The sequence below is a fragment of the Mytilus galloprovincialis genome, chromosome 3 (genome assembly GCF_965363235.1).
Source record: "Mytilus galloprovincialis chromosome 3, xbMytGall1.hap1.1, whole genome shotgun sequence".
NCBI classification, from domain to species: Eukaryota; Metazoa; Mollusca; class Bivalvia; order Mytilida; family Mytilidae; genus Mytilus; species Mytilus galloprovincialis.
This window is the reverse complement of record NC_134840.1, coordinates 10,813,873-10,831,271: the sequence shown is the minus strand read 5'-3', so window position 1 is coordinate 10,831,271 and position 17,399 is coordinate 10,813,873. Positions and strand designations below refer to the sequence as shown.

General features: G+C 33.3%; 1 protein-coding gene across 1 annotated transcript in view; it reads left to right on the top strand.

Annotated features, from left to right (window-relative positions):
• The window catches only part of LOC143069867 (ALK tyrosine kinase receptor-like), a 54,747-nt gene extending 44,260 nt beyond the window's left edge, over positions 1-10,487 (top strand). The window contains exons 6-9 of the mRNA XM_076244671.1: positions 584-685; positions 7,092-7,226; positions 8,989-9,079; positions 10,131-10,487. Of these exons, the coding sequence (XP_076100786.1) occupies positions 584-685; positions 7,092-7,226; positions 8,989-9,079; positions 10,131-10,487 (685 nt within the window). The remainder of the gene's footprint in view (positions 1-583; positions 686-7,091; positions 7,227-8,988; positions 9,080-10,130) is intronic.
• Positions 10,488-17,399: the final 6,912 nt, after the last annotated feature.

Below are 17,399 nucleotides of genomic sequence, written 5' to 3'. Positions count from 1 at the left end.
AACTTGCCTAAACCAACACACTGGGGGACCAAAACAAAATGTCTGATTAAGCTAGAGTGTTTGATTGCTCAGATGTTTCTGCAAGGATAGGTCTATTTTGGGACCATGAAAATGTGTCGGATAAAGCAGGATGTCGAAATACTTAGGTATCGGATTAGGCAAGTTACACTACAAGTATGTTCTTGAACATTTTGGTATGAAAAAAAACATATACAAGTATGTTCTCAAACATTTTGGTATGACAAAAGATATATACAAGTATATTCTCAAACATTTTGAATTAAATAAACAGATACATTAAACTTTATAAGTCTTGACAAAGAAACCCTGGAAATATTAAACGCAGATATGACCTTTGTCTGTTAGGCTTTTAGAAAAATCAAAATAGAATCTTCTGTATAAGTGTAACAATGGTTAGGTTTTAATGAAAGCTTATTAATCAATAATACTTCATGCCTTATTTATTAATCAAAAGCATATTGGGCAAATTTCATTTTAAAGGCACTAAGGTATTGTTTAAAAATATTTGTTTGATTTTTTCATAAACAAATTTCATCTGGCAGCTTATGTCTTGTAATTTCAGGTCAGATTATTACAAAAAAGGTGGCAAAGCCATGTTACCTATCAAATGGATGCCTCCAGAAGCTTTTTTGGATGGTATTTTCTCTACAAAGACAGATGTTTGGTAAATATTTTATTTTTCCTACTGAAGGGGGTGGTTTACTGTCGTGTACAGTAGTTGGTGTAGTTATAATGAATTAGACCAATAGATTCAAACTGGCCGAGATTTCCTTCTTTATTTGTCAAAAGATCAGGGTCCTGTGACTGAATTAATAAGCAATGCCGCTGTCCATCAGATTTTCTTTTTAGCTCACCGTTCCAAAGGAACAGTGAGCTTTAGCCATCACTTTCCGTCTGGTTTAAACTATTTCAAACATCTTCTCCTCTGAAACTACGTATACTGAACCAATTCCAACTATACTTAATTTTATTTTCTGTTTTGTCAAAAAACATGGCCGCCATGCCTAAAATAGAACATAGGGGTAAAATGCAGTTTTTGGCTTATATCTCAAAAACCAAAGCAGTTAGAGTAAATCTGACATGGGGTTAAAATGTTCACATTCACAAGGTAACGTTCTATCAGCCCTGAAATTTTCAGATGAATCTAATAACCAATTGTTGGGTTGCTGCCACTAAATTGGTAATTTTGAGGAAATTTTGCAGTTTTTGGTTATCATCTTTAATATTAAGATAAACTGTAAAGAACAAAAATGGTCATCAAAGTAAGATCTACAAATAAGTTTATATAACCAAATATAGAAAAGAAGATATCTTGTATGATAATCAATGAGACAGTTATTTTCAACAGATTAATCAATGTTGATGTAAGCATCTTCAAGTCAACTGCAGTTAATCACCTTTTAAAAACCTAACAAACTTCAAAATCTCACACCAAACACCTTTTTGTTTTGCTTTTGAAGAAAGTATGACAAAAAACTGCATTTTCAAACTCTTATTTATATACATTAAACCAAAAAACAAACTATGATGAAATTGGACACTTAAACTCTTAACAAAAGGATAAATGCCAAAAAATCAAGGTGACCAATTCAGGCTCTTGAGAGCCTCTTGTTCTGAATTTTATGCCGACAGGCCAGACATATCTCTGTGTCAACAGTTTATTATGAATTTGTATGAAAACATAATTTCTGTCCAACCAAATGAATTTCTTCTTTTCCTCCCAGACCCACCCACCTATCTCACACAAATAATTCTCATTTGAGTTGGATTATCTGTCCTCCTATTCAGCAGTGGATTGCAGGATTCCTATTCGTAGATACACAGAAGTTAATCCTTTATCAGTCCTCTTGTTTATCATTTCTATGTATATTTGTACATGGTCAAAATGGGATTAGCTTTCCAGCACTGAAACTTTTTTCCCCCTCTAATCTCCTTTTGAAAAGTGAAGGTAGTTATATTATTTAGAAACATTTGATTTTATTTTCCTCAACATTAATTGTTTTCTGAGAACTGAGACGGAAGCATCTTTTCTAGTTGACAGCCTGGAGTGATTAAGAAAATGTCAGACTCTGTTTATCTCCGATTGGTCTTGATAGGATTTGTTGACTGACGAGGAAGAAAAATCTCAGCCAGTTTGAATTTATTCGTCTAATTTGATAGCAAAAAAAGCAGATTGATGGTTAAATTGTAAACAATATAAGTCAATTGTAAATTTTGATTGAGCCTCAAATCAATTTAGCTTAGAGGCATTTCCTTTTCTTCACAATTGAATTAGTTTTGAATTTGATATAGTAAGATTGAAGAACGAATATATTTCTTAATCAAAGTTTTAACTGCCACAATTTTATTATGGTTTATAGATAATAGAATAAAAAGGTTTATGCAATAAGAAATTAACTGACTTTTCTCTATTATACCCAACATTACAAGTTGATTAAATGCCTATCTGATAACATTGTAGTCACTATGAGTGTTTATCTTTTAGTCTATACAATATTCTAGGTGTTTCCTACCTTCAGTTCCTACGTAGAAAGTTGCTGCTTATATGTTGCATTTCTGTAAATATTGACAATGCAATTTCCCATAGGAACTCCTTTTATGGCTAAAACTGTACCACTTTTACTAGGAAGTTTTGAAAAAAATCTTATCCTAGAATTGAAAGTTCATATGCACCACAATTTTTTTCAAAGGTCAAAATATAGGGCTGCGCGGCATATTTTCAACGTTTATATGCCCTGAACTTCTCAGAGTTTAAACTTACACTAATTTTCTTAACTACCCCTACCTCGAATGAAAGGTTACCACAGATTTCAATGTATACAATATGCACGTGTTTATTTACTGGTAACATTCCCAAGTTCTGTCTCTGCGATATGGAACACAGAGAGCATAACTGGGAACCAGTATGTAAACAAAATGAATTTTCTATGAATATTCAATTACTCCCCAAAAGAGGCGTGTTTTGAGAAACAGCTGTATTTACAAAGTGCAACCTATATGGCAGCTACTGAATTAATGATTTTCAAATGCTATAATTATTGTATGGTATCTCTCCTTTTGCCTTTATTTCCCATTAGATCAAAGATGGATTATTCTCAACAAAACCTTGGTAACTTAGACTGATAATTAATTCAGATATAAGGGTGTAGCAAATATCACAGGATTCTGAGTGGGGACCTGTATTTATATAAAAATTTGTGATTGTGTTGCATTTAAACTGTCTTCCTTTCTGTATGGAGTCCTATCTGTATTGAAGAAATTTTTAACTCCATCAACAACTTGAATAAATGTAAAAATATGAATCAACAGTGTGGTACAATCATTTAAGTATCTGCCTTCCATGGGTATATATAAAAAAGAAGATGTGATGTGATTGCCATTGAGACAACTATTCACAAGAGACCAAATGACGTAGAAATTAACAATATTCAAATGAAATAAGCCTAATTGGATTCCAATTTACATATTCACTCAACATCTCTTCTTTATATCCCTTTAAAACATTTTTAAATATAGGAGTCTTTGATCCATTTTGAAAAATTTAATTTGATGGAACCATTGAAAATTGGTTTCAATGAAAATGAACTTCCAAGGATATCGTGAAGACCGCCATACTTTGACCTATAATGGTTAACTTTTATAAATTAAGACTTGGATGAAGAGTTGTCTCATTGGCACTCATACCACATCTTCCTATATCTACTTGAAAGTTTATAAGAAATGAGAATACAGACTAAGTGATATTTTTACCACATTTGTCACATATTTATTAAAGGATATCACAAAAAGTCTTCAGAAATAGTCTGTGGTTAAAACACCAAGCAGTCATTTAAAAGATAATTGTCTGATAGCCGTCATTTTAAAGATAATCGTCACATTCCTATCATTGTAAAGATAATGGTCAGATTGTGTTTTGAAGCAAATAAGTTTTTTCTAGTTGACCTCGTGAGAATCAAAGAACAATAATATATTTATTGATGCTGTTAATGTGTCTTTTGTTCATCATTTATTTTATTCTACAATAAACGAGAAGTTTGCCAGAAAGTCATTGTTATACACATTGATGTGGAAAGTCTTTAGATTGCCAATTAAATAACAAGGCTTTGTTCTTTTATCGTAAAACTAGGTGTGGGAGTTTGAGATAAACCTACTGTACTTACATAAATATATGTGATATATTTTATATATTATGTAATCTGATCAAATTCTAGCAAAGGAACCTACTCATATATAGCGATATAACTATTGATTATTATCCTATAATATACATATACAATATTGATTGAAATTTAATCAAATTTGTCATGTTGAAGGCTGACTGTGACCCTGAGATGATCCTTTTTGTGTTCTTTGCTCTGCGTAGACTGATTTTGTTTCATTGATGGAAACCTCACACCCTTTCTTATTTATCTAATATTTCACACTTATATACATTAAAATTGACATCTTCATATGACATGTTTAGCCCCAAAGGGTGACTGAGTGGAATATAAATATTGTAACTACAAGTCTTCTTCAGACAGGCAGATAAACCCTTGTAAATATGGGGCATCCATTTGGCTGTGCAGAATGTACAAGAAGGCAGCCATGTCTGGTGAGAATATGGGTGTTAAATCCCTTGCCTTGTGTAAAGAGAATGCCACACTGTTTACACTTTCAGAACATATAAAAGAACCTTTACAATCACTCAAAGTGGTTATGTGTTTACTTTTCTGCATTGGCTAGAGGTATAGGGGGAGGGTTGAGATCTCAAAAACATGTTTAACCCCGCCGCATTTTTTGCGCCTGTCCCAAGTCAGGAGCCTCTGGCCTTTGTTAGTCTTGTATTATTTTAATTTTAGTTTCTTGTGTACAATTTGGAAATTAGTATGGCGTTCATTATCACTGAACTAGTATATATTTGTTTAGGGGCCAGTTGAAGGACGCCTCGGGGTGCGGGAATTTCTCGCTACATTGAAGACCTGTTGGTGACTTTCTGCTGTTGTTTTTTTTCTATGGTCGGGTTGTTGTCTCTTTGGCACATTCCCCATTTCCATTCTCAATTGTATTATATGTTGCCTGTTGCAAGACAAAATGTCTGACCCTATTCAATATACCCTCATTTACCAGTGACAGTCAAATTTTTCCAGGCCTTCTTCTTTAGTACCCTCTATTACACAAGCAAATTTTGTTCATGAAATATCACGTGAATTTCACTTGAAATTTTACACGTGAGATTCACCTAAAACGAGCTTATACGTGAAATTCATGTGAAAAAAATTCATGTGAATTTCACCTGAATCTGATGTGAAATTCACATGAATTGAGATTTCACATGAAATTCACGTGAATTGAGCCTTCACGTGAAACTCACGTGAACTTTTCACGTGAAATTAATGTGAATCGAGCTTCTTTTAAAAAAAATGAAATTAAAGTGAATTCAGCCTCAATCACACAAATTGCACAGGATTTGAGCTAATTTAACACTCTTCTTAGTCTTGACCATGTGTTCATACTTCCATCCTCTTTCTACGTTCTTTGTTTCCAAAATCATCACAGGTTATAAATAATATCCAGGGCACCGTCCTTAGTTCACTCTTAGAACTATTTTGGTTGTGTTGGAGTCTCAATCCTTATTTGTAAATGATTTATGGACTATAGGAGATGTTTGCACTGATGTATATTTCATTTCAGTTGATTTTTATTATGTATGTGTGCATAAGTCATATTGTGTGGTCATCAGTTTTGATACAAACCAATCACATAATATGGAAAAGTACCTGCACAAGATGCCAATTCTTTTTAAGAAGGTTTTAAAGAAGAAAAAACAGTTCACCTTGCAACATATGCATGTACCCATTTAAAGCCAGAAAGCGTTTCAGTGGTTGTATTAAATTTCATCTTAACTAAAAGAAAATATTCAAAGAATTTGATGTTGATGGCTATTCTTGATTCACAGATCGTGGCATATCTTTAAGACACCGATCTTTTGTTGAGGACTGCATGTTAGAACCTAAATGCCTTCAGGTGTTTTTGTTGTAGTATTCATTGCTGTCTGATTGATGTTTATCTCATATCTATTGTACTAACTAGATATCATTGAGATGGGAGCCATCTCTGTGGGCCCCGCTGTGAATAATGTGCATTAAAAAATTGTATCTTTACCATAGGACATGGGTTTGTCAACTGAAATCAACGTGAAATTTATGTGAAATTCACTTGAAATGAGATTCACGTGAAATTCACGTGAGCAAAATTTGCCTGTGTACAGGATCTACCTATTGTATTTAATGTTCATCTTAAACATGAATGAAATATTTGCCACTGTATGTTTAGAAACCAAAAATCACCGACATATTATTATAGATTTTACGTGGAAATATACTACAATTTATAAAAAAAATTGAAAGGATTTACTTTCAGATTGAAAATTTAAATATCATATTTTTAATTTTTATTACCTAAATCTTTAAATATATGAATTGAATGGTGTGGTTTTGAAAATTTATATGATATGAAAGCCAGTTAATCATCACATTTTAAGTAAGAATACTTTTAAGAAGAAGAAAAAGAAAATGTTAGGTTGTTCCACTCATTTGAACTACTTTTAAATGACAAAATTATATTATTCTACAATGTAATCACCATATGATACAATCTGAAAGTTTCAACAACTAATTACATTTCAATTCTGTTTTTAAAATTGTATAAAGATAAGGAGTTGTGGTGTTATTGCATGTCAATGAGACAACTTTCCACCAGAGTTCTAATAAGTTACAGGAAATAAGCAATTAACATGTTTAAAGCTTAACATACAGTTAGGTGCAGAAGGACTGAAAATCAAAGAAGAAACATTCTCTTTACAATTTGTTATGATGGCTTCAATAAATGAAAAACCTGTTATAAATCTAGTTGTTTGAATATTTTTTTTAAATCTCTCTCTTACTGTTTTGTCACCGGTTGTTGAACCCCAAAAGATGTAATCAACAATCAGTTATTATCAGAATTATAAGGATAACAGTAGTTGTAAACATAATTATGGCACTGTAGTTCTTGTGATTTAATTGGTATGCATTTGATATATTTTTCAGGTCATTTGGAATTTTGTTGTGGGAAATATTTTCCATGGGTTATATGCCTTACCCAGGAAGAACAAACCATGATGTCATGCAATACGTTACAAGTGGTGGCAGGTTAGAAGCCCCTCAACAGTGTCCACCTGTCATGTAAGTATGTTTTCTGGTGACAGGCAATGGAAGCCCTGTGCAGCTCACCTGACCTCAAAGTTCAAGTCAGCTTTTGTCATCACTTGGCATCCATCGTCGTTGTTGTCATTTACAAATATATTCTCTGAAAACTACTTGACCAAATTTAACCAAATTTTGCCACAATCACAATTGAGATATCTAGTTTAAAAATGTGTCCTATGACCCGGCAAACCAACCAAGATGGCTGCCATGTCTAAACATAGAACATAGGAGTAAAATGTAGACTTTGGCTTATATCTCTGAAACCAAACCATTTAGAGCAAATCTGACAATAGTTAGAAATGTTCATCAGGTTAAGATCTATCTACCCTTCAATTTTCAGACTAATCTGAAAACCCGTTGTTGGGTTGCTGCCCTTTAATTGGTAATTTTAAGGAAATTTTGCAGTTTTTGGTTATTATCTTGATTATTACAGATAGAGATAAACTGTAACAGCAATAATGTTCAGCAAAGTAAGATCTACAAATAATTCAAACATGATCAAAATTGTCTGTCGACCCCTTAAGGAGTTGTTGCCCTTTATAGTCAATTTTTTTTTTACAATTTTTCGTAATTTTTTTTAGCGACACAGGCTCTTTGAAGCCTTTAGTTTTTAAAATCAAACAAAAGCTACAACTTCATGAACAGTTTAACTGTAATGTCAGTAAAATGACGTTTACAGATTTGCATGGTTTTAGCTACAAATTGGCAAAATTCCAAAAGTATATTTTTTACTTCACTCAACTTAGATCACAAGTTATTGCAACATATATTTATCCCTTTCCACTTTGCGGGTGCGAGTGCTGCCTAATGTAGCAGTATATTAGCCTACTCTTTTTTGAAATCTACAAGGGTGTCTTTTACGTGAAAGAGATATGGCTCTCTCTTAACAAGGGTCAGCCATTTATCATTTCCCAAGACCATTCTTACAAATGGTGTCAAGGGAGAGCCGTAAAATTCAGTTCCTGAAATTTTGTACCCGGAATGGGGATCGAACCAGAAACCTTTGTGTTAGTAGTCCAAAAATTATTTACAACAGCTGGTCAGAAACTTTATGGTAAGAAGTGTGCACTTTTCCAGATCTGTCCACTAAACACTTACTTTTTTGTTTATCAAAACTTTAACTTTTTCAATATGTTGAATGAACACATTGACTTCATATTGTGTCATCATCTTAGCCTTGATGAGTTCTAACATGTTTAGATGTTTTAGGATTGGCCAGACACTTACTGTCTGTTTTGAATTAAGAAAAGAATATAGCAATCGATTATTTGCTGTGATTCTTCTTTTTGTAGTTTATTTTGTGTCTCCTATCACATATGAAAGTGAAGGATAGAAAATATGAAAAAGTAGATAATTCAATATATCAGTCATTTAGCAAGAAACATTTATAATTCACTCTCTTTTTTATTAAATAAATTATTAGATCATGTCTTGCCCCTTGTATACCGTAATTGCAATGACAAATATAATACCTACTTATATATTATGGCATGAAAGATACATTTTATTTAAATAGGATTGGTGTTATAAAAAATAACCTCTTTTATTTAAAATGTGTACAGAAAAGTATGGACTTACTTTTTAAATGAAATATTGAATGAGTTCCCACAAAAATGTCCATTTTGACCATGTTCATCATTACAAGTTTTATTTTGATGTGACCCACTTCTAACCTATGTTTTGTATGTATTAAAACAAATGTGTGACAGTTTATAGAACCAGTAAATGTTTATTGTAGGTACCAGTTAATGTCAATTTGCTGGGCAGCCATTCCAGAAACCAGACCAACATTTTCTGAATTAATAGAAAGATTACAAAGGGCCAAACAGGTATATTAAAACTATTCTATTTTACTACAACTACAAACCTACCTTAGAAGTCATACACCATCTGAAATAGATATTATTAATAAACAATTAGAATAGTGGGCGATATTATTTGCACTTCCTTTGACAAGTTAGTTCAAACGATCGTGAATAAATCAGAAAATCTATGATTCAACTACCATTTATCATCATCATCATTACATGTTTTTTTTTAAATTAAAGTATTATAAATATACCAATTACTTTGAATTTTAGCTCACCTGACGTGAAGTGTCATTTGGCCTATCTATTCACTTTGGGTCTTATCATCCATTGAATCTTACAAAAATATTCTCCTCTGTAACTATTAGGCCACTGCTGTCACCATTCGGATAACTAGTTTAAAAAATGTTTCATGTTATTGCCTATTATTTTTAGATAGAGATAGAGAGAAATATTAAATATCAAAATTGATAGTCAAAATAGTGATCATGAACTAATGCCCCAAAAGCTGTATATTTTTTGATGATGGTCTGTTGACCCTTCACATTTTATGTCCCACCACTTAATGGCCAGGGCATATAGTGTGTAACTCATATCTGTTCTAGCTTCTGTCATTCTGAAATCAAACAGTTTAAATAACCTGTTTTTTTTCAAATTTGTGATATAAAGCTGCAGGTGGAAGCATATAAATATATTTAATAACTCAAATTACAAAGATGCAATCACATAATGTTTGTAGACAATACACAGCTTGCACATAATGTATGTGCACAATACACAGCAAGCACATAATGTATGTACACAATACACAGCTAGCACATAATGTATGTACACAATACACAGCAAGCACATAATGTATGTACACAATACACAGCAAGCACATAATGTATGTACACAATACACAGCAAGCACACAATACATTGCTAGCACATAATGTATGTACACAATACACAGCAAGCACACAATACATTGCTAGCGCATCATGCATGCACACAATACACAGCTAGCACATAATGCATGCACACAATACTGTTTGTTTCCTAGTTTTATTTTCCTATTGTTTATTTTACAGATGCCTGAAGTTATAAATGCTCAAATCCCGACATTTTATCAGATTCCCAAACTGCCTGTGTTATCAGCAGAGTGTGTAGAACCTTTGGAGGATTCTGATGAAGAAGAACAATGTAATCAATGTGTACGAGACTCTGAATCCAAGGAACCGCTGCTTCCTCTTCATGAACAAACAGATGAAAACATTGAATCACAATTTATATCAAGTTTTAATGTGACTTTTAACCATGACAATTTAGGCTCAGAAGCTAGTGAAAAATCTTTATCATCTCAAACACGTGACTCTGATTGGACCAATCAAAGTCCAGTATTAACCAATGCCAATATACAGTGTAATGTAAATCTTGAAGAGGATTGATATTTATACTTGAAAATGGTTTAAAACAATGAATACAACTACTATATACGATATAAATTTGTGTATTTTAGTGTGCGCTGAAGGTAATTCTCAATACATGTTTCGTAAACACAGCAACCATCTTATATACTGGCAATAAAAGATACTTATGTTACCTGAGAACAATACAAGACTTAAAGTTTTAAGTTATTATGTATAATGTGAGCAATATTGTTAAATATGATGCTACCGAAGATAGCTAGTGTTAAATAATAAACAGCATGATGGATATTTGCATAATCCTCAGAAACATGCTCAATTTTCTTGTGCAGGACATTGTTTTGTGGGACTGTTTAGTGGAATAAGGTGTAAAACAAGTTTTAATTAAGGATGGAAAACATTTATGGTTGAAGTTTTTAGTCCAGCTTCAAAGGGCGTTGGCGGCCAAGTGGTCTCAGTAGTCCAACAACTGTTATCACTAGCCTGCCAACAATGAGGTTGTAAATATGGGTTGGCACATTATAGGTGTGTTAAACTCTTATTTTACTAGGATTGTCAGTTAAATCCTACCAAGGGTTGATGGTTCTCTCTGACACTTCATCCTCCACCAATAAAAAAACTGGCTACCACAGAATAGTCAGTAGTTCTGAAAACTGTTAAATACCAATCAATCAATCATCCAGCTTCAAATACTATTATGTCATTGCGGTGATGTGTTCTTTTAATTTGGTTACATTTCAATGGCCTTCTCTTGTGATATGACATAATTCAGTCATCAGATCTTTATGGAAGGGAAAATAATGTGATTCAAATGACAAGGAAGACAATTGGTCTATTTATGATTCCAAACAGTTTTCAACACCAGAATAATGAATTGCATATGCCAAAACACCAGAATAGTGAATTGCATAATCCAAAACACCAGAATAATGATTTACATAGGCTAAAACACCAAAATAATGATTTACATAGGCTAAAACATCAGAATAATGATTTACATAGGCTAAAACACCAGAATAATGATTTACATAGGCTAAAACACCAGAATAATGATTTACATAGGCTAAAACACCAGAATAATGATTTACATAGGCTAAAACACCAGAAACAATTGAATCGAATAAACCAAAACACCAGAATGTGAATTATAGTGGACAAAACGAGCTGAATAATAAATTGCATAGGAACACAAGAAAAATGAATTTAACTGACAAAAACACCAAAATAATGAAATATAAATGCTAAAACATCAAAACAACATTTTGGATTGGCCAGACCACCAAAATAATGAATTTTTGCATAGAGCAAAGCTCTAGAATAATGAACAACATAACCAAAAACACCAGAATAATGCATTACTTAGGCCAAAATACCAGAATAATGCATTACTCAGGCCAAAATACCAGAATAATGAGTAACATAGGCCAAAATACCAGAGTAATGCATTACATAGACAAAAATAACAGAATAATGAGCTATACAGGCCAAAATACAAGAATAACGAGTTACACAGGCAAAACACCAGAATAATGCATTACATAGAACAACATAACAGAATAATGAGTTACACAGGCAAATTACCAGAATAATGAATTACACAGGCAAAATACTAGAATAATGAGTTGCACAGGCCAAAATATCAGAATAATGAATTACATAGACCAATTGCCAAATTATGAAATATACAGGCAAAACACCAGAATAAAGCATTACATAGACCAAAATCCCAGAATAATGAGTTACACAGGCCAAAATACCAGCATAATGAGTTACATAGGCAAATTACCAGAATAATGAATTACACAGGCCAAAATACCAGAATAATGAATTACACAGGCAAAATACCAGAATAATGAATTACACAGACAAAATACCAGAATAATGAATTACACAAGAATACCAGAATAATGAGTTACACAGGCCAAAATACCAGAATAATGAATTACACAGGCAAAATACAAGAATAATGAGTTACACAGGCCAAAACACCAGAATAATGAATTATTCAAGCAAAATACCAGAATAATGAATTACACAGGCAAAGTATCAGAATAATGAGTTACACAGGCAAAATACCAGAATAATGAATTACACGGGCCAAAATACCAGATTAATGAATTACACAGGCCAAAATACCAGAATAATGAATTGCACAGGCCAAAATACCAGAATAATGAGTTACACATGCAGAATACTGAATTACACAGGCCAAAATACTAGAGTGATGAATTGCATATACAAACACAAATTAATTATGAATTACACAGGTCAAAACACCTGACTAATGAATTTCGCAGGCCTGAACCAGATGAATAGTGAATTGCATAGACCAAAAACATGAAAAAACACCAGTATAATGAATTACATGGGCTAAAATACCAGAAAGAGGAATTACATAGTCCAAAGCACCAGAATAATGAATTACATTGGACAGAACCAGATGAATAGTGAATTAAATAGACCAAACACAGATGAATAATGAATATATTATTGAAATTGATTATTACTTGTGTGAGTAAGTACATTGTAAGCATACACTGTAAAATTGTTTTTTTAAACTATGTTAGATGTTTATGAGTATATTATTTAATGTTATACAGATATGTTATGTTTGCAATAAAGATAAAGGTATATGTATTTCATATGTATAGTATGTTTAGTTTATCTGACCTTGACCTCATTTTCATGGATGTTAAATTTATGTGATAGTTGTAGTAAAGCTTTATATTTAGGGATATCAACATAAAATTAGTGTCGAGTAAAGAAGGTGAGACATTTCAGCGTGTGAACTCTTGTTTTTGAATTGACAGGGTTCAAAGTATTCAAAAAAAATCAGACAAACATGTCAAGACAAAATGACAAGCGTGAGAAATGTCTGTGAAAATAGAGTGCATCATTGTCGGGAATACGATGTGGAACAGACAGACCAATTAGAACTGGCAAAGGAGGGAACTCAGGAGGACACTTTCAATGTAATGTGTCGTAGAGATGGGCACCTGGGATAGATCCTCTTTTTAACGGCTTCATGGTATATAAAAAGGTTGAGCAATTAATATTAGACATGCGACATGGGTGCTGATTCAACCAGAAGTCAATCTTCATCATTAACTATGTCAAACATGTGTAGAGGGATGTATTACAATACCGTTATTGTGCTTTACTCTATAAAACCAAATGTTTTTATCAGTTTGTAAATATGTTTTGCCCTTGTGCCAAAATGTCGAGGGGCATATTGATTTACCACTATCCGTTGGTCCTTTATTCGTCTGGATTAGGATAAATTGTTTGTCCAGCTATTTGTCCCAGTTTTTTAGTACAATTTTACACATAATGAAGGTTTGTATGGTAATGGCCACAGGAGTTTGATTTTTATGCCCCCGCCGTAGGAAAGGGGGCATTACGTTTTACCCCTGTCCATACGTCCAGAAATTGGTTTCTGTTCTCTAACTTAAGTTTGCCATAACCAAATGTTATGAAACTCTTACTCCATGCTAACAACCACACAACACAAGCTCAAGTTTGAATTTTGGGGGGCGCCACTTTAACCATTCTAGAGTTATGCCCCTGTACAAATTGAATAAAATGCTTCGCTGAGCGCAGCCTGATACGACCGCAGAGGTCGAACCCTCGACAGTTGGGGCAAATTTGGATACAATATTCAAGCTCGGTACTGTGAATTTTGATTGTGATCAAATTGTTGACATAATATAGGTTTCTGACACAAAACCAGTGTGTTCAATGATATTACAAATCTATTGCGCAATACTATGCAACTGGAGATTTCTTCTTGAAACTTTTCAAAAATTTGAAATTTGTTTTTTTTTTTTTTTTTTAAATATTAATTCCTAAAAATTGGGGAAAAATCGCGCCCCCCCCCCCCCTCAACTTTTGGAATCCCCTCTTGGAGCAATTACCGCAAGACTCAATCCAATTATTTCCTTTGTACTATGGCCTCGTGTAGTGGAATTTCAGAGAGATCCATACACTTAAACACAAGTTATTGTTTTGAAAATAGAAAAATGCTTGTTTTAGCCCTTTATTGGTCCATAATTCCTACATGTTTTAGGCAATTACCCCAAAACTCATACCTTCTGAAACTTTTCGCTTTTTACACTTAATGACCTCATCCGCCTACATTTTTGAGATCGGAATTATGATATATGGAACAGAGTAGATGAGCTTTCATTTGATATGCGACAACACCATGTTCTAGAAAGTTTGATTTTGCACTTAATTACCCTATCCAACTAATTTTTGGAGGTCGGGAATTTGATATTTCAAATGTACACATCATGACCTTTCATTTGATATACAACAACCCTACCTTAAAAGAACATTTATTTTTTGCACTCAATGACCCCATCCAACCCATTTTTGGGAGACGTCAATTTGAAATTTTGAAATGTACGCTTCATGTTCTTTCTTTTGATATGCGACAACCTTACCATCTGAGGAATTTGAAAGTTTGCACTAAATGACCCCACCCGTCCACCTGGGATGAAAAGGGGGTTTAAAATTTTCATTTTTAAGTAGAGTTTATTTAGACCTTCAATTTGATATATCAGATGACCCCATTTGACAAAGTGCAAATAATGATGCAATATCAACTATATAAATAAAAGTCAATGCAAAACTTGAAAATTTCAAATTGATTGTTTGGTGTTTTTTTTCCATGGAATATTGTTGGTATTTGGTCAAACATATAACTATGTCAATCTCTTCAATTTCTAAAACATTTTAAGTGGTAAGCTCTTGATGATTCAGAAATACATGCCTCCGCTCGCAAAACTTCAAACTGCATTATCTCTAAAACGACAATAGATATCTCAAATCTGTTAAATGATAAATGATCAACAGTTGAAGGACAACATTATAGAAAAAGAATTGGGGCAATTTCAAAGTTCACCAAGGTCACAATTAATCATCAAATATATGATGCAATACCAAACTTGAGAACCGGAAGTCGTAGAGACATGGGATTATCACCATTCAACTCAGGACCACTTGACCTTACAAATATCACAAGGTCAAGGTCATAGTATAATGTGAAGGTCAAGGTGAAATTTCATCATGACCTGACATTGACCTCAAATTGAAGGTCTTGAACTACTGATCATCTTTGCAGTTTATAGTACGTTGATATCCGTTACCTTTAAAAAGATATACACACAATACTATACTTTTAAGAATCATCCCGTCGTAACTTTTGAACAGACAGTCGGACTCTTTTGAGCTCATAGTATAAAATGTAGAGCTCGTCGAGAGGAACATTTTATACGCTGTAAGTATGCAGCAAACTCTTATCGTTTTCTTAATATGAAAGCTTGAAATTGCAGCCTAATTTTTTTTTGCACTCGGTGACCTTTGACCTTGGGTGCAAATTTAAGGTCACATAAACTTAAGATTATTGGTGTAAGTCCTAAGTCTTTACGACTTCCGGTTCTCGAGATACAATTTTTAAAAAATTGTGTATATTTTTTCAAGGGAAATAACTCCTTATAAGGGTTAACAACAAAATGATTGTATATATTAATTAACATTGCCATCTGGTCTTGTACATGTTGTCGTTTTCAAATGGATTATATCTTGAATACTTTTTGAGAAAAATGTAAAAGAAAGAAATTGCTTCAAGGGGACATAACTCTCATAGGGAATGATGAAATCCTTAGCAGCCTCATGGTAACACATCATGATGAGATCTAACTTTTGTCCAAATAAGGTCATGATATCTTCAAACACAACGAGGGGGGGTCATGTAAAAAAAACAATAAAAGGGAGATAACTCCTAAAGGGGATGATGAAATCCTACAAAAGTTCATCTGGTAAAAGTTCATGATGAGGTCTATTGATGGTCCATATTTGCTTCATCAATGATGGTGATACATGGCTGTGTACATAATGTGTATACAACTCGTCTAAACATCAACCCAACAATGTTAGATCTGTAAATTTGTTTACGCAAATTTTTGGTTCTTCCCTCGCCGGGATTCGAACCCATACTGATGTGATATCGTGACACCAAATCGCCTGCACTGCAGCCGTCCCGCTAGACCACACGACCACCAGGGCTCTACAATAATAGAGCTTTCGCTGGCCGTGTGTTACCTTTCCACGTCAGTTTTAATCTAGCCGCTAGACAAGAGACCAAATGACACCGACATTAACAACTATAGGCAACCGCACGGCCTTCAACAATTAGCAAAGACCATACCACATAGTCCGCCATAAAAGGCCTTGAAATGACAATGTTAAGCAATCCAGACGAGAAAACTAACTACCTAATTTATGTACAAAAAATGAGCGAAAAACAAATATGTAACACATAAACAAACGAAAAACCACTGAATTACAGGCTCCTGACTTGGGACAGGCACTCATACATACAGAATGTGGCGGTTTAACCTGAGACAGTGGTATAACAGTACAATATAAGAGCGAACTATAAAATTCAGTTGAAAAAGGCTTAACTCATTAGACGGATAAAAATACAAATACAAGTGGACGTGACCGGATACTTGTACATCCCAACAACAAAAAGACACTAGGTACAGATCTGAGAGTTACTGACAGCTAGTTCAAAGCCACTTACAACTAATAAAAAAAAGCATGCATCTAAAGCTAAATGTAATGAAGTCTATTTGACTTGCTGACTAATTTGTGTATTTGACTTGCTGACTATTTTGTGTATTTGACTTGCTGACTATTTTGTGTATTTGACTTGCTGACTAATTTGTGTATTTGACTTGCTGACTATTTTGTGTATTTGACTTGCTGACTAATTTGTGTATTTGACTTGCTGACTAATTTGTGTATTTGACTTGCTGACTAATTTGTGTATTTGACTTGCTGACTATTTTGTGTATTTGACTTGCTGATTATTCTGTGTATTTGACTTGCTGATTATTCTGTGTATTTGACTTGCTGATTATTCTG